At 37.8% G+C, this 18,606-nt stretch overlaps 1 protein-coding gene across 31 annotated transcripts in view; it reads right to left on the reverse strand.

Moving 5' to 3' along the window:
• The window catches only part of Ubap2l (ubiquitin associated protein 2 like), a 57,975-nt gene that overhangs the window by 27,915 nt on the left and 11,454 nt on the right, over positions 1–18,606 (reverse strand). For 9 of the 31 annotated variants that reach the window (XM_021157414.2, XM_021157404.2, XM_021157393.2 and 6 more), the window contains exons 5-12: positions 14,288–14,489; positions 13,848–13,943; positions 9,943–9,988; positions 9,186–9,298; positions 6,493–6,567; positions 3,527–3,579; positions 1,791–1,876; positions 281–452 (exon numbers count right to left, since the gene is read on the reverse strand). In XM_021157414.2, the coding sequence (XP_021013073.1) occupies positions 281–452; positions 1,791–1,876; positions 3,527–3,579; positions 6,493–6,567; positions 9,186–9,298; positions 9,943–9,988; positions 13,848–13,943; positions 14,288–14,489 (843 nt within the window). The remainder of the gene's footprint in view (positions 1–280; positions 453–1,790; positions 1,877–3,526; positions 3,580–6,492; positions 6,568–9,185; positions 9,299–9,942; positions 9,989–13,847; positions 13,944–14,287; positions 14,490–18,606) is intronic. The other 22 variants (XM_021157418.2, XM_021157419.1, XM_021157415.2 and 19 more) reach the window with 5 other exon arrangements.

Genomic DNA, 18,606 nt, shown 5'->3' on the forward strand with positions numbered 1-18,606 from the left:
GGTTTTTCGAGACAGGGTTTCTCTGTGTAGCCCTGGCTGTCCTGGAACTCACTTTGTAGACCAGGCTGGCCTCGAACTCAGAAATCCGCCTGCCTCTAAACAAAAACATTCTTACGAAACTACAAACTTGTCACTACAGAGCAGCTGGGAATGATGCTCATGTTTGTACTCTCAGAGGACTAGCCTACACACAGTGAGGCTTTATCTTACAATCACTGAAAAAGGAATGGTCCTGTGTATGTGTTTCTGGGGTTAGTGTAATGGTTTGTTTCATATTTACCATGCTATGGTGAGAAAATGTACTCCCTGAAGCAGGCTGTGATATGGCATTCTGCTTCGAATTACTAAACACCAGAGGCTGAGCCAGGGAAGGAGCCTGAGATGGATCCAGATTAGATGAATCATTCTCCATTGAAGATGGTGTCTTCCCCAACAGAACAGCAAGGTCAATTCTAGTTTGGGAAAGAAAAGGATCTTTATGAATGAGCATTCTAACATACCCTGCAGACTAAGATCATGGTTAAATCAACATGAAGGTTATGCTATCGTCTTGTAAAGTCCTAATATGCTCCATTAATCAAAGTAACTGAGTGTCAAACTGACAAAATAGTTAAACATTTCATTTAAAGATAGCACTGATTTAATGAAATACTAAATCTTCAAGGGTTTGTAGGGTTTTGGGTTTTTTTTTTTTAGGGAGGGGGCTGTCTATCTAATACAGAGTCTGACTATGTAGCCAAGACTTGCCTTATATTTATGTTTATCTTGCCTCAGCCTCCCAAGTACTTGAATTATAATAACCATGGGCCATAACATACTCAGAAATTTTTTTGAGGTAAGGTTTCACTATGTAGCTCTAACTAGCTTCGAACAGAGATCCACCTGCCTTTCTCTCCAATTACTAAGACTAAAGTTGTGCATCACACTTGACACTCTACTCTGAATATCAAATTCTAATAAATAATTTAAAACTGTTTAGCTATGATTTTAATACATAATACTTACTAATTTCTAAAATACGAGACCATAACTCAGCTGAGCATGGTGGTGCAAACACCAGTGAACTCAGGGCTAATGCAAGAACACTACTTCAAAGCTTAAGGACAACATGGCCTAAAGAGCAAAATTCTGTTTCAAAAAACAAAACACCATATATATGATTACTAGCACCCTCAAATGGATTTAGAACAGAGGTTTTAGAAGTATTTCTCTAAACTTAAAAGTTTATCTGTGATACAAACAAATTATGGGGTTGATGTGTAGCTCAAAGGTATAGTATAAGCCTAGCATTTACAAGTATATAAAATCACCCCCAGCATCTCATCAAAAAGAGAAAAAGAAATTCAAAATACTATGCTCCATTACTCACAATAACTTTCAGTAACACCTGAGTTTATGCTAAAGTAGTGACCCAAGGTATAATGACTAAAATCAAGAGGGAGAAAGAAAATACTCAGCTTTCCCCAGGTCCACCCATGTCCAAGAGAGAACAAGCCATTAAATAAAATACTAACGACTGATGGTTTAGCAAATTCTGCCTACATTAGCTCAACATCTATTAAATACTCAAAAATAAGGACTGGAAAGATGGCTCAACAGATAAAAGCACTCAGAGGTCATGAGTTCAATTCCCAGCAACCATATGGTGGCTCACAACCATCTGTAATGAGATCTGATGCCCTCTTCTAGTGTGTCTGAAGATAGTGACAGTGTATCATATATGTAAAATAATATTTAAAAAAAATAAATAAAGCTTTAAAAAAGGTACACTCATTTTACAACACACTTGCCTCTGACCAGCAGTGATTGTCACATTCTCCGCAGGCAGAGGCACTGAAGACACATTAGAGGCGGTAAAGATCTTGGTCTCAGAAAGCTGTAAAGAAAGGAATCAGTTACCCCTGGTGTGGGAAATTTGCCACAGGTAAGGTAAATAAATTCAATACCAAAAAAGAAGGAAAGTCTAGGAAAACAAAACAAAAAGCCACCAAAAAACAACAGCAACAACAAAAAAAACCCAAAAAACTACCCTGAGAAATACTAAATGGGTTGATCTCAAGTCTGCTTAATTGTTTTATCCAAGTAAGGAATAGAATCAAGGAACACAATAAAACACAATAGAGTCATATCATATACAGACTGAACTCACAGGAAGGCTATTTCTGTGCTAGTTACATATATTGAGGAAACACCTTTTCATTTTCTCGTTATAAATCCCAACTCCTACCTCTACCCAAAGGACATTTATCTTCCACCATTTTCTCTCCCCCAATGAAAGGAAAAGCATGACCAAGATGAAGAAAGAAAAAATGTTAATTTAACTGGCTATTGAGCAGTTCAGGTCCAAGCGCTGGCCAAATAATGTCTTTTCAGGAATTTCAGCTATATATAAATTTTGTATTCATACTGACTACATTATACATGTAAGGCATCTAATTATGTAACCAATTACAGGGGATAACTCTTCTTCCTAAATAAAGAAGTTGAATTAGGTTTGTTTTCCTCACTTCTTGACCAAAATCTCTTTGGTAATAAACAGAAAACCCATAGTACCCCAAATATATTCCTTACTAACATAAACCAAATTTCAGATGGTAAAACTTGTTCATATTCACAAAGCAGTTCAGCTTAGCGATTAAAGAAAATCATAATAACCCTCTGATGCTCGTGTATGGAATGTTTTGATACCTAAGACTGACAACCAAAACAATCTGACAAAGCTACCTTACCTACCTATATATAAAGAAAAGCAAATTTTAAATATTAAAATAAGTTTATCCATGATCACTGAAAACCAGAATTCACAGCAAAAATTTCACTGTGACCAATTAAAATTCTTTTTACTCAGATAATATTCAAGAAAATTCTTTATAAACCAACCATCTCTAAGTTTTCCAAGTAGAGTCAAGGTAGCAGATATCTAATTGGATAGTCATTTCAATTACAGATTTGGGCACTGGGTATTTAGAAGTTTCACAAACAACTGGATTTTAAACTCAAGGCTTAGGTACCATAACTATCCACTGCCAATCCATTATAGGACTTAACACCAAATAATGCAACAGCTCCAAGTACAGCTATATGACATTAGCAGCTGTGATTCAATGCACAACCTACTATATGCTTAACTAAAAACAATTTTTCTGCAGTGATAGGATTTGAATGCAAGATTCTCACACATACTAGACAAGTGTTCTACCATTTAGCTTCTTCCCAGTCCTAATTTCATTGTTGGTACCCTACCCAACCAGTCTATCTTCCTGGGTCAATCTGACAATCAGGTATTGGACTTACACACCTGCACTTGCCCTTTCCATAGTGTGGTTCCACAGAGTCCTGTCCATGCCCAGTCTCCTTCATATAACATATGTGAAATGTTCTGGTTCAGAACACTATTTTGGATGTAAAAGTTTTAGGTCAGAATCTTAGCAGTGATTTTGAAAGGCAGAAATATATCCATTTTCTATCCCTAAACACAACTTAGGGATAGAATACATTAGGTAAGGACTAGCCCAAGAATACCTACATCTTCATTCCAATCTTCAGTTCCCCACTCTTCTGTTGCAGTCCTCCATGCACCTAGGAGGGGAAAAAAAGGTAAAATAAATTTAAGTGTCAAAAAACATGTTCAGACAACAATACTGCATTAACATTTTGACAAGCAATAGTATGATTATTAGAACTTAGCAAACAAAGAATTTGTTGACTTCAGAGATAGGGAAAAACTCTTTAGAAACACCAAGGTATAGTTTTTAATAAGATTATGATTTCATAGTCAATTGGATTACAGAGCTGTAACAGGAGTGGATGAGATACATAAAAGGACATATGTATAAACACATATATCCATGTAAGATCCTTTCCTACCCTCTTCCCCACCATATTTACCATGCCATGCAGTATCTTTAAAAACCTCAGCTTTGTCTTAGCAGTCATTTAATGAGATGGTAGCAACTAATTTAAAACAGAACATGCAAGTAACATCTATTTATTTTGTATAAACAAAACCAAACTCAAGATAATATGAAGAGAAACAACACCAGTAGTAGAAAACTACAAAAACTTGGCACATGTTTAATGAAAGGAGAATAAGTAGGTGGGGAAGCTGAACAAAGAAAACAGACAAAAGGACCTCTCTGTTATTAGAAATGGACCCCCCCCCCCCCCAAGATCAGCACAAGTCAGGTTTATAAGTCTTACTGGTTTAAACCAGTTAACTATATAGGGAATGCTGCACAGACTTGCTCTTTTGGGAGATACAAAGCCAAATTAAAATGAAGTATGTACAATAGCACTTATAGAGAATATAGAATCTGACCTGCCAAAGGTTTTGCACAGACCATGAAGGAAATCATTTTCCCCTTCTTTTGAGCTAAAAATTCTAAATACAATCAGCCCACTTCTATATATTTACCTGGGCATCTTTGTTGCTCGTTTGTTCTCTCTCACGCTCTCCCCCAGCCCCCTCTGTGTGTGTGGTATGTATGTATGTATGTATGTATGTTCATATGTGTAGACACAATGTTGTGTTTGTGATGGTATGTGTTCAAGAAGTAGGTGGAAACTAGAGGTTGATTTCAAATATTTTCTGTGCCCCTTTGTTTTACTGAGGCGGGGTCTCTGGCTCAACCTAAAGCTGATCTTGTTTGGATAGTTTAGCTGCCAGCTTACCAGCTTACACAGAGGATCCCATCTCCTCCCAAGTTCTGGGTTATAGATAGGCCTCTACATCCGTGTGGCTTGTAAGTGGTGAGAATCTAAACTCTAGTCCTCATGCTTGGACAGCAAAAGACTTGTCAATTCTAACATTCCCCTTTTCCCCTTCCTCACAATTTTTTGTCTCACATACACATCTCAGAAAGAAAATGTCTCATAAAAACATTTTTGAGAAATAGAATTCTTCTCTTCTACCAGAACACTAATATAAGAATTTGTCTCTACCAGAAACTAGAACTTTCCCCTTTTTTAAAACACTAGAACTCATAATATATGAATCACTCTTGAAGTTTTCTCAAGAATCGACAAGTGGTTGCTAAGCATAGTGACAAATCCTTTCGATCTAAAAACTCAGGAGAATCTCCTCCAGGACAACTTGGTCTTGACAGCAAATTCCAGGCCTGTCAAGGATGCAAAGTGAGATTCTGTCTCAATAAAAATAAAAATCTTAAAGTAAAAATAAGGAAGTTAACAAATGATTGAGTATGCCTCCTTCCGATACTTCAAAGGTGACACAAGAACATGGGGCAAGGAAAGATGGTTTAGTAGGTAAAGACTTTTTTGCGTGCATGAGAACCTGAGTTCAAATGCCAACATCAACTTAGAAATTAGGCATAGGTTGGGCATTTGGTTCAGTGGGAGCACGCTTGCTTTAGAGTGCACGAAACCCTGGATTTGACTCTCAGCATCATAAAAACAAAACAAAGCACAGAGGCATGAGTCTAATGCTAGCACCAGGAAAGCAGAACAGGAGGATTACTGGGGCTTGCTGGCCAGCTAACCTATTTGAATTGATGAGCTTCAGGTGCATTCAAAGAACAGGAAGGTTGCAACAGATTAATAAAGATATTGATCTCCGAGATTAAGATGCACACATCTACACATGCAGACAGATATAAGCATGCCTGTCTGAGCACAGACTTTTTGAGGCCAACCTGGTGGTCTACATAGTAAGATCCTGTCATTAAAGAGAAAAAGGCAAAAACAAAACAAAACAAAACAAAACAAAAATCTAAAAACTACAAAACCACTTAAAAATTTCAAAACAGGGCTCTAGAGATGGCTCAGCAGTTAAGAGCACTGACTGCTCTTCCAGAGGTCCTGAATTCAATTCCCAGCAACCACATGGTGGCCCACAACCATCTGTAATGGGATTTGATGCCCTCTTCTGATGTGTCTGAATAGTGACAGTGTACTCATATACATAAAATAAATCAATCTTTAAAAAACAAACAAAAAAAATTTTTTTTTTTGCTAATAGAAATTATTTGCTACAGGGAAATACAAGTCACAAATCATATCCTCTTACTCTTACAGTTCTTTCCTTTCTTCTCACTGAAATCTGCCTCATCTGCAATAAATGAAGTCCAAATGAGTTAGCACTTATATATTAAACCTGGAGTTAGAATGGACTAAATAGTTACCTAACCTAGGTTCTTTGTGCAAGAATTTTCTTTCTGTACGCTGGTAACTTAATATGTACACTTGTGCTTGATGCTTTCCTATACTGGAAGTCCAGTCATGACTAAGGAAACTAGCAACAGTAAAATGAAATGTTCTACAAAACTTAGGGTTTACATTCCCACAGCACAAAGCTCAGTCAATGTAAATGCCAAATATTTACTAAATGAATACATTTTGGGGAGGTAAAAGTGGACACAGAAGATTATAGAAAAAGGTAGAAAGAAAAAAAAAGCAGAAAGACAGAAAAATCCACATATCCACAGATATTTCAATTCATAAAAATCTGTAAAAATATCCGGGGCAATTAGGCACCTGGATGTATCATACCAGGAGCAGTCTCAAATTTTCGGGGATAATTTGACCCCTCAACCCCAATGAAATCAAGTCCTGAAACAAAAAAGAAAAGAAAAGAAAAAACAACCAGTGAAATTTTGCTTGTGAATGAGAACATCTGCCCCCAATACATAATTCCCATTGTACCTGTGGATATTTTAAGGGTAGATTTGAATTACTTCTTAAATTAAAAAAGGAATTTGAAGTTTGCTCTATGAAAACATAAAAGAGATCATGCATAAAGGTATGTCACATCATGAGATGACAACAGGAACATGTGAAGCTATCACCAATCCTTTCACACAGGAAGATGACAGTGGCATCATCTATCATTTCTTTCCAGCCACACATCATTGATTTGTGACTCCAAACTTGTAAAATCTGTTCTGTTCTAATCATTACAACAGTCCTTGATTTCCCAATCAGATTCTTAAAGACAGCTTGGGAGAATGGGGGTTAGGGGCTGGATGGTGGTGGTACACGCCTTTCCCAGCACTAGAAAGGAAGAGGCAGGCAGATCTATAAGCCTGAAGCTAGCCTGGTCTACAGAGTGAGCTAGGATTACACAAAGAAACCCAGTCCCTGCCACCACATTCCCCGCCTACCCCAACAACAACAACAACAACAAAAAGACATCCAAGGATAAGGACTGGGAATGACACACCCACATACACATACACCCAAGTTTTTTATTCTAAACTAAAGCCAATCCCTTATTTTCCATTGTTTTTTCTTCCAAAGATTAAAAAGCTAAATATCTAATACACTATAGGTGAAAAAAAAAATCAGTTATTTTTTTTTAAATATTTAAACTATTACCACTGCTTCTACAAAACAAGAAAGAAATAAAGCCTAACAATATATTAAAACCACTTCACAGTCAAATGATTAAGGGAATCTATTTAGATGCCCACATTTTTTTTCAGTACCTCAGGTTCTGTGTCCACCCACAAGAAAAACTAAAAATTTAAAAAAGTGGATCAGAGGACAAGGATTCAATTTCTAGTATTCACCCAGCAGTCAATAACTATCCAATCTGCAGTTGTAAGGGATCTAATATCCTTTTCTGGCCTCCACAGGCAAAGCATGCATGTTGTATATAGACATACATGCAAGCAAATTACCCAACACATTTTACCATATGTGTGTGGATAAATATAGTAAAATTTGAAGTAACATGTCAACAAGTCTAAAATTTTAGACTTCTGTTAAACCCAGACCTCTTTGTAAAATGAAAAACCCACAAGCTCGCATATACTAATTCAAACAGCAAAAGTTTGATATCACAAAAAAGAAGGCATTCTAGGTACCAAGCAAGGATGACAGAGTTCTTGCTTAGCATGCATAATGTCCTGATTCAATCCCCAGCACTGTGAAAAAAATTAAAAAAACAAAAACAAAAAACAATATACTCTAAATTCTAGGGATGCTCTTATTAAAACAACACATTATCTTTTAACCTTGGTGTAACCCCTAAGCCTAAACATATCTACAAAAGTGTTTTTTTTCAAAACCTATAAACACTCTACCAAGTGACAAACACCAAAAAGACTATTCAATGGAAAGCTAGAAGTTCAGTGAGTCTCTTCTGGGATATATCATATTATTATATACTGGGATATATTAAAAAAAAAAGAAAACGGAAGAAAAAAAGGACTTCCCACCTAAGTGGTGGTGGATCACACCTTTAACCTCAAGAGGCTCTCAAGGTCAGCTTGGTCTACACAAAGTAAGTTCCAGAATAGCCAGAGCTACACCAAGAAATCCTGTCTCAAAATACTTCATTCAACAACATTCCTATTTTGGTATTTAGAAAATAAATCAAATAGTGCTTGTTGACTCTGACTCTGGGTTCTGTTAATCTTGACTAGTATCTTACTCAGTTTATTATACTCAAAGCTGAAAGTCCCCTAATATAGAATGCTAGGAAACACACGTAGCACTAGAAGCCGCCATATGGGCTAATGGAAAGAGAATAAAGTTTTAGAGTCAAATAGTTCTGAACTCAAATACTAGTAAATTCATAATCTCTTTCAACCTTCAGCTTTATCATTAAGACAGTGATTATAAACCCTATATTAAAGCCAGGTGTGGTGTGTGTGCTCCTGTATATAATTCCTGGACAAGTGGAGACAAGAGAAGCAGGTCATCTTCACTTACATAGTGAGCTTAAGGCCCACTTGGGACACAAGTCTAGTCTCAACAACAACAACAAAATAAATAAAATTTCCTAAAAATAGGACTGATTTCAGGTTAGGTGTGAAAGCATACATCTATCATTCTAGCACTTGGGAAGCTTAGCCAAAAAAAAAAATGAGTTCCAGCCCAGCTTGCGGGTATGTTAAAACCCAAACAAGTGGTACTATGGGAAGGGTTGTGACTTGCCTTGGCTACTTCATAAAAGAGTGATCAGGTAAACTGAAATATGCTCATAAACCCATGATGAACTAATACTATACACATTAAATCTTCATCCTTATACTATCTTTTCTATCTCTGTTCAGCTTTTAAACCTATGTATAATATTAAAATAACAAAAATGCTTTATGCAAAGTTATTTCCAGGAACGAGTAGATCCCAATGGTATATTTGGCTAGTATGCACAGACCCTGATTTTTCAATCCATAGCAACATGCCAAAATAAGAAAATAATTCTAAGAAAAGTCACTCACTTGTTCCATCATCTGGTTCAAAGTGGCCAGTGTTGTTCCATGTATTGCCACTGCTATTGCCATAGTTATCATCAGTGTTGGCTGGCTCTGCATAATCAGCTGGATTAAAGGTTCTAAATAAACAAACAAATAAACAAACAAATAAAAGCTTTACATTTTCTAACTTCATTAGCAGATACAAAGAACATTAACACAAATAAAACAAGCACAATCTTGACCATTTCCTCCTAACAAGATCAGTCCTCATTCTATAACCACACAGGCTTTTTAAGATCAGCTACTGCCAGGCAGTGGTGGCACACGCCTTTAATCCCAGCACTCGGGAGGCAGAGGCAGGCGGATTTCTGAGTTCGAGGCCAGCCTGGTCTACAAAGTAAGTTCCAGGAAAGACAGGGCTATAAACAGAGAAACCCTGTCTTGAAAAAAAAAAAAAAAAAAAAAAAAAGATCAGCTACTGTGAAATGGCATAGCATAAGCTAAACACAATGATAGAGATGATGAATGCATAGACCTGAAAATGAGCACAAACCGACATTTTTTATTCATCTACAAATCAGCCAGGTGTCATGGTGCACACATGTAATACCATCATTTCAGAGGCTGAGGCAAGAGGACTGTAAGCTTAAAGTTGCTTAGGCTGTAAAAACAGTGGAGCTCAATTAAAAAAAGGAAGTCTACAAATTATTCAATCTCATTTTGGCTAAAGTTCTCTTTGTCCATTCTCAGAGTGAAAATTTAAAACATCAATGAAACTTACCCCATTCCTTGAGCAGAAAACCTTCCTCCTCGCCTACCAGAACTACCTGCAGAAAAACAGAAATATTTTAGAAGCTGATACTGAAAACCTACCCAGGCAAGATATCTTTGGAATAGCTAAGTGTTTATTTCTTCCAGTACTATGGAGCATACCAATTAACCTAACATGAAACAATCATTACTGCCAACAGCTGTTTATCTGCTGCTTAAACTGCCAAAGGGGAGGGAGATAGTGCAGGTAAAGTGCTTGACATCTTAGCATAAAAACCTCAACTTGGGCTGGAGAGATGGCTCAGCGTTTAAGAGCACTGACTGCTCTTCCAAAGAGTTCAAATCCCAGCAACCACATGGTGGTTCACAACCATCCGTAATGAGATCTGACTCCCTCTTCTGGAATGTCTGAAGGCACCTACGATCTACTTACCTGTAATAAATAAATAAATAAATAAATCTTTAAAACAAAACAAAACAAAAAAACCCCTCTACTTGATAGATCCCTGGGCAAGCCAAACAGCCCACTGGTGTATTTCCAGGCCAATGAGAATTTGTCTCAAAAAAACAAAACAAAACAAAAACAAAAACAAAAACCTACAAGGGTGTTTAAAAAGACAAAAAAAAACAAAAAACAAAAAAACAAAAAAAACAAAAACAAAACCTACAGGGGTCAGATAAGATTCGTGAACTGTTCCAGCCAGATGAATTCAATGCATCACTTTGACTGGGTTTATGAAATTGTTACTGACAATTCTAAAACCAATGGGCCTGAATGTACAAGAGAGATGAGAATCACTACCAAGTTAAATGCTAATTACCTAATTCAAGTCCTCAGCCATGGAGTCTATCCACTACCAAAAAAGTACTGTGAATAAATGTATGCCTTATGTTGCTAAAAGTAGGTGGAGAACAACTTCCCAAATAAATCTACTAACTTATAGAAAATTCACTTAAAATACAAAGAATTGGCTAAAATCAAGGAATAGTAAGGAAAGAAAAGCAAAAGATGGGACAATTAAAATAAGACCATTCCACAAAAAGTTACTAAAGCCAAAACTGCCAAGAGCAAATATGTGACAAAAGTATACCAGTTTACAAGTTTTGAAATTAATATTGAACCAAAAGGATTTTTTGCTCAGTATCTCATTAAGAGAGAACATAACTGATGTTATTAAGACAAAATAGCCAGATGTGAGTGACACCTACATTCAAGATCCTAGAGAAGCAATTGTGAAACCTATCTGATGTGGCCAGAGAGGAAAGCCTCTTAGTAAGCTGTAGACTACTCTTATCTTCAGCATTCTTACTGCTCAGTACAAAGCATTTTAGATTTTTTTTTTTTTTTTGGCCAAAATCTGACTAACAAGGGATACTATCATGTTTATCCATGAATGTGAATTTACTCAAAACTTTTGAACATTTGGTACTTTTTCTCTTGTGATATTTTGTTTTAAAGAAACACTGCAGACTTTCCCCTCAATGCTGGGTATCAAAACCCACAGAAATCCACATGCCTCTACCTCCTGAGAGCTATGATTAAAGCTGCACACTTCTAAGTGTATGTATGTGTATACATACATACACACACACACATACGGGCATCGCATGTGTGCAGGAGGTACTTGAGGAGGTCAAAGCAAACATCTTTGAACTGGGGTTACTGATGGTTGTGAGACATTGTGGGGATGCTGGGAACAGAAAGCAGGCCCTCTGCAAGAACAGGAAGTACTATTTAATGGCTGAACCTCAGGGTTTTTGTTTTTTTTTTTTAAACTTTTTACAGGTAGCATTTCTGGTGGTTATCTTACTGATAAAAAGCTGGGTGGCTTTTTATTTCAGATTTTTCTTTTTTTTTTTAAAGATTTATTTATTTATTATATGTAAGTACACTGTAGCTGTCCTCAGACAGTCCAGAAGAGGGCGCCAGATCTCGTTTCGGATGGTTGTGAGCCACCATGTGGTTGCTGGGAGTTGAACTCTGGACCTTTGGAAGAGCAGTCGGGTGCTCTTACCCACCGAGCCATCTCACCAGCCCCTTATTTCAGATTTTTAACTTTTCTTTCCTTACGAGTAATATGTCTCCGTATTTCTTTGGTACGACATTTTTGAAATGTGTCCAGAATTTATGGTTTATAATTTTTTTTTTTTTACCATTACCAACAAAGACCACTTTGTTGAAATATCTTCGATCCTAGCATTCAGGAAGCAGTGGCAGGTAGATGTCTGTGAGTTCCACACTAGCCTGGCCTACATAGCCAGAACTGCTTAGTAAGACCTAAGTCATGGGGCTGGAGAGATGGCTCAACGGTTAAGAACACTGAATGCTCTTCCAAAGGTCTTGAGTTCAAATCCCAGCAACCACATGGTAGCTCACACCATCCCATAATGAGATCTGACGCCCTCTTCTGGTGTCTAAAGACAGCTACAGTGTGCTTACATGTAATACAATAAATAAATCTTTAAAAAAAAAGAAAAAAGAAAAATTAAGTCTTAAAACCAGGGCTTGTGATATGGCTCGATGGGGTACAGGTACTTGCTGCCAAATCTAATGATGTGAATTCAATTCCCAGGACCCACATAGTGGAAAAGAGAGGTTCACTGCCATTCACCTGTGTCACACATATTATGTCCACAAAATCAGTAAAAATGTAATTAAAGGTTTTTATGTCTCCTAACGTAGGCAGATGGACCTTGATCCATCCAGTAACAAACATTTGCCTACCATTCCTTAGCATCACTATTGGAACAAGAAAAAAAGTCTTAAAACCCTGTGCATTGTAAGTCCATTTCTAAAAAATTATCCAAAAGAAACAATTACAAGATTTATGAATAAAGAGGTCTATCACAATGTCGCTTTTAACAAAAAAAATATATATATATAAATGAGGGGCTAGAGGTGGCTCCATAGTTAAGAGTGCTTCCTGCTCTTGTAAAAACCCTGGATTTAGCCAGGCAGTGGTGGCACACATCTTTAATCCCAGCACTCGGGGGTGCAGAGACAGGCGGATTTCTGAGTTCGAGGCCAGCTTGGTCAACAGAGTGAGCTCCAGGACAGCCAGGGCTATACAGAGAAACCCTGTCTGAAAAACCAAAAAAGGAAAAAAAAAAAAAAAAGAAAGAAAGAAACCCTGGATTTGGTACCAGAACCTACAGAGTGGTTCTTAAGTCTGTGATTCTTTTTTGTTTTGTTTTTGTCTGTTTTGTATTGTATCCTGGAACTCACTCTGTAGATCAAGCCGGCCTCAAACTGAGAGATCCATTTGCCTCTGCCTCTCATGTGCTGGGATTAAAGCCAGGTGCTACCACATCCTGCTATCTGCGGTTCTAAGTGCAGATCCAATGTGCTCTACTGGGCTCTAGGTTTATACTTAATGGTAGAGTGCTTACACACATGTGCAACAATATAAAAAAGCAAAAAAAAAACAAAAAACAAAGACAAAAAAAACCAGAAAACAAATATGCAAAAAACCTTTACACATCCCTGAAACTTTGATCAGTCAGGGAAATGAGTAAGAGAAAACAGTGAAGGGAAAAAAGGAACTGAGAACTCATGAATTCATTGTTCATCACCATGAAAATATAATCTTCCTTGAGTAAAAAGTTTAAAAACTATGTAATAAAAATTTAAGTTTAAAAATGAAAAACTAGAAAATAAAAAGTGTTTAGGGAGCACTGCCACCTGATGTTGGTATCTGTCTCCTCGACACACACATAAACACATGCACAGGCATTCACACACACTGCTGTTCAAGCAAGTGTACTACATCAACAAAAAGACTAGGGTTGTCATCTCCCTTCTTTCCTATTCTACCTAACAAAAATATATATATTCTAGTGTTTATTTGCTTGTCAACCTTACTAAGGTAAATAACTATCTCATGCCTATATGCCACTTCCCCTCAACACTGTCACCTCTGCCACGGCCACGGCCTCTTCTGCCTCTGTCTGTGCCTCTTCCAGAAGGCCCTCCACTCTTAGTGCCATCCAATCCATTTTCCTGGCCCCGAACTGAAATATAAAACACACACAGACAGAACATGATCTGTTAGGATACATACAAACATATACATTATATTGAACTCAGTGTCAGGGAGACAAAACTAAGAGAACATGACCTGGTAGGATGGAACATGAAGGTCACTCGGGATAGTGACCAGACATCACAGAACTCAGTCATGTAACTTTACAAATAACTACATGACTGCCGCATAAGTGACTACTGTAGGAACGGCTACATGTAAAAGATGTCAAGGTCTTAACAGATGATGGCAAGAAATGCAAATAGGTGATAATAACGGTTACAGGGGCCTGCCTAGCAGGATCCCGACACATCCCTGAAGTCCATTACTAACCCACAGCTGGTTTTGATAAAGCCCCATGCATACACTCTCGTCCACGGCTGGCACCTCTCCCCCGTCTTGGTGGCCCACCACGTCGCCGACTATAGTCTCTGTCCCGGTCTCGATTTTCTTTTCCTTCTTCATTAGATTCAGTTTGTCCACCATCCTTCTGTCCTGAGACTCCTTTCTTCTTCCCAACCATCTCCCAGGAATGCTAAAGAAAGGTAGAACACTCATGTTTGATCAATATGAACTACAATTAGTTCACTAAGGATGAAAACTAGTACAATTATTTTCTCAGGACCCACAGTTAAGAAATTTTGAGCCTGGTGTGGTGACGCACGCCTTTGATCCCAGCACTTGGGAGGCAGAGGCAGGCGGATTTCTGAGTTCAAGGCCAGCCTGGTCTACAAAGTGAGTTCCAGGACAGCCAGGGCTATACAGAGACCCCCTGTCTCGAAAAACCAAAAAAAAAAAAAAAAATTTTTTTTTTGAGCCAGACAATGTAATCCATGCCTTTAACTCCAGCACTCAGGAGGCAGGGTGAGGTAGATCTCTGTTAAGTTCAAGGCCAGCATGGTCTAGAGTGACTTCTAGCACAGCCAGGGCAACACAGAGAAATTCTGTCTCAAACAAGCAAACATACAAAAAACAGAAACAAATATGTATTAGTTTACTTCTGTTTATATGCAGAGTACAGATAAACTCAACTCTTACACTTAGTGATATCAAGAGTGAAGTATTTTTGTTTTATGAGGTGAGAGGTAGGGGACCATGGGGCAGGCTACACTCAAATTTCCAATCCCTCCACCTTAGCACCAAAAGCTGAGATAACAGATGATCGCCACACTACCTGGCTAATACATGCAGAGATGACTTCTAAGTTCTATTCAGCTCAGTAGCTCAGGTACAGTAGTCTAAGAACCTAGGGACTGCTCCTTATCAAGCACCTTCCCTAAACTAGAAAAAAAAAAAAAAAAAAAACTCTCTAAATTCATTAACACATTACAGTTGAAATTCTTTTTTGTTTGTTTTGAGACAAGGTCTCATTACTTCACGATAGCTGGCCTGGAACTTATTATGTAGTCCAGGTTGGCCTCTAACTCAGAGATCTGACTGCTTCTGCCTCCTCAGTGCTGGGAATAAATGCCCGAGGCACTACATTGGGCTACATTCTTTATCAAATTAAGCAAAACTTAAAACTGAAGGTTTCTGAATGTTACTAGTAGATGCAAACTGAGTAAGTAGCTTTTGTTCTCTAGCATATTTTATGAAACCCATAAATTTAGAAGGAAAACAGTTATTTCTCTCTTATACATATGTTAAAATGATTAATCTTATGCACATCTTGACAAAATAAAGACTTGAGTTAAAAATAAAGTTAAGGCGGATTTCTGAGTTCGAGGCCAGCCTGGTTTACAGAGTGAGTTCCCGGACAGCCAGGGCTACACAGAGAAACCCTGTCTCGAAAAAACAAACAAACAAAAAAGGTTAAATCTAGGGCTGGGGGCTGGGGGGTTATGGTACAAGGCTCTCAATAGTAGAATACACACAAGTATGAAAGCCTGAGTTCAATCCAAACACTATCACTTCAAAAGTCAAATAAAATTTATATATATATTAAAAAAACAGTATCACATTTTGATCTTGTAAGTAATTCAGCAGGGGCTGGACAGGTGGCTCAGCGGGTTAAGAGTATCAGTTAGCCGGGCAGTGGTGGTGCACACCTTTAATCCTAGCACTTGGGAGGCAGAGGCAGGCGGATTTATGAGTTCGAGGCCAGCTGGTCTACCGAGTGAGTTCCAGAACAGCCATGACTACACAGAGAAACCCTGTCTTGAACAAAACCAATCAAACAAGCAAAAAAAATATCAGTAAATCTTCTGAAGGATTCAGGTTCCAACAACCCAGTACCAACACTGCAGTTCACAACCATCTGAAACTCCAATTTCCATGGAATCTGATGCCAAGGATACCAAACATGCAAGTGAGACAGACATACCACATCACTGTATTTGTTGGCTAAATATACATATAAAGTTGTTTTTCTTTTCTAAATAAAGTAACAGTATTTTACCAAGACAAGTATTAACCTAGAATGTAGCAAATTCCTTCCTATGCATCTTCCTAATGATTTATTCCAGTTGGTATGTACCAATAGTGGCTGGTATGTCATTTGATGCTCACTGAAACTTCAGTTTGTAAGTCATAATAATTCTACATCTCAATCTGTACCATGAACACTGAACACTAGACTAACAAGTCCCGACAAATGTTAAGGTTTTTTTGTTTTTGAAATGAGAACTTACTATGTTATCCAGGTTACCCTGGAACCTACTACAAAGATATAGCTGGCCTCAAACTCACAGAGATTCAACTATCACTGCCACTGAGTATTTTGGATAAAGGTGTATACAACCATATCGAGCCAAGTTTTCAAATTTTATGCTAGTCTGACTCAAATTCTGACAAGTTTATAGAATCTGTGTAATAGCCAGGCATAGTGGCCATGTCTTTAATTCCAGCACTCAGGGGGCAGACACAGGTGGATTTACTGAGTGAGTTCCAGGACAGCCCAGAGCTAAACAGATAAACCCTATCTCAAGGGAAAGTCTGTGGTGTATATATGAACTGCTGGCAACAGTGAGTTCTGTAAGGAAAAAAAATTACTATTATGATCTTCCTTAGACACTGTTAGTATTTTTTTTTGAGTGATCTTATCCACTAAAAAATATTCAATACCATGAGTACTCCTCATTAGCTTTATTTATAGTAGTTGATTTAAATGTGGCATAAGTGGAATATGTGCTAGCTCATTTTCCTTTTTTTTGACAGAGGAGATCAGATTTGTATAACTAAACAGAAGCCACAGAGGTGAGATAAGAGAAATAAGCTACAACTTCTGCAAAGAAAAATATAAAACCTTTTAAAAAGCATGACAACAGGTGAGATAGTTTGGCAGGTAAAGGCACTTGCTTTGAAAACCAACTCCTGACTGCTAGCCTTTGATGTCCACATGCACATGTCTACCCCTATACACGACACACAAACATAATAAAAACTTGATCAGTAAGGTTTTTTTTTGTTTTTTTTTTTTTTTTCATTTTTTGAGTTTCCCTATATAACAGTCCTGGCTGTCTAGCTGCCCTGGAACTAACTCTATAGATCAGGCAGGCTGGCCTCAAACAAACTCAAGAGATCTGCCTCTACCTCCTGAGTACTGGATCAAAGGCCTGCATCATCAGGCCTGGTCCAACAATACATTTTTTAAAAAATACAAAATAGTAACAATAAAAAAGAGTATCCCATAAACAAAAACAAACAAAAAATAAGTTTAAGTCAGACCTGGTGGAATACACTTGTAATCCCAACAATGAGGGGCTGGGGCTGAAGGGTATCAAGTTTGAGGTTCACATTTTAGTTCTGTAAACACATTGAGCTAGAGACACACCAAGAGGTTACAGTGCCTGCCCAAGTTTGATCCTCAACATGCACATTAACATATAACTTCTTTGAGTCTTTCTGAAGTAGGCAAGAGTTGATAGAGATGTATTAACTGGTCAAAGTGCTGAGAATAAATAACTGTTGAATACTCAGCCCTAAGTCAGGCATCTACAGCACCCCTTTCCAAGACTCAAGAAACATATGAGAACATAGTTAAAAGAGCTAGAGGATAGGAAGGAGAGCAGTGAGAAGCTGTCTTCTTGTTATGCTATGGCAAGACAACATTAACTCATATCAGCAATGGTGACCTGGCACAAGACTGGGTCCTACAACATTCCATCATGCATGGGAGAAGGGCACATAAGGCCCCATTCCTGCCTGAAGAGACACAGACAGTTAATGGTTGCTGGAGGAGGGGGAATCATATTACTTAGCAGTGTAGCCACTGATAAATTATCCTTGCTCAAGTAAGCAACTTCTAATCCATATTCATGCATGGTAAGCCTAATTAAAGATACACATAAAGGCAGTAAAGTAGAAGGGAGAGATAGTGGAAAGGAGTTTGGCAAGAGGCAGAAGGGGATAAAAAAGGCTAATGGGGGAAATATGATCAAAGTTATATTATATACATATGAAATTGTGAGATAGTTAATATAGTTAAGTTGGTATTTTAAAGGATGAACTCTATCCCAACCAAACATTCCTCAGTGAAAGATCAGTATAGTGAAAATCTTTCAAAATGATCTATCCATATAAAACTAAAGTTCTCTAATAAGAGCTTTAGCAATATCACAATGGCGCCGGGCGTGGTGGCTCACGCCTTTAATCCCAGCACTAGGGAGGCAGAGGCAGGCAGATTTCTGAGTTCGAGGCCAGCCTGGTCTACA

The sequence above is a fragment of the Mus caroli genome, chromosome 3 (genome assembly GCF_900094665.2).
Source record: "Mus caroli chromosome 3, CAROLI_EIJ_v1.1, whole genome shotgun sequence".
Classification (NCBI taxonomy): Eukaryota; Metazoa; Chordata; class Mammalia; order Rodentia; family Muridae; genus Mus; species Mus caroli.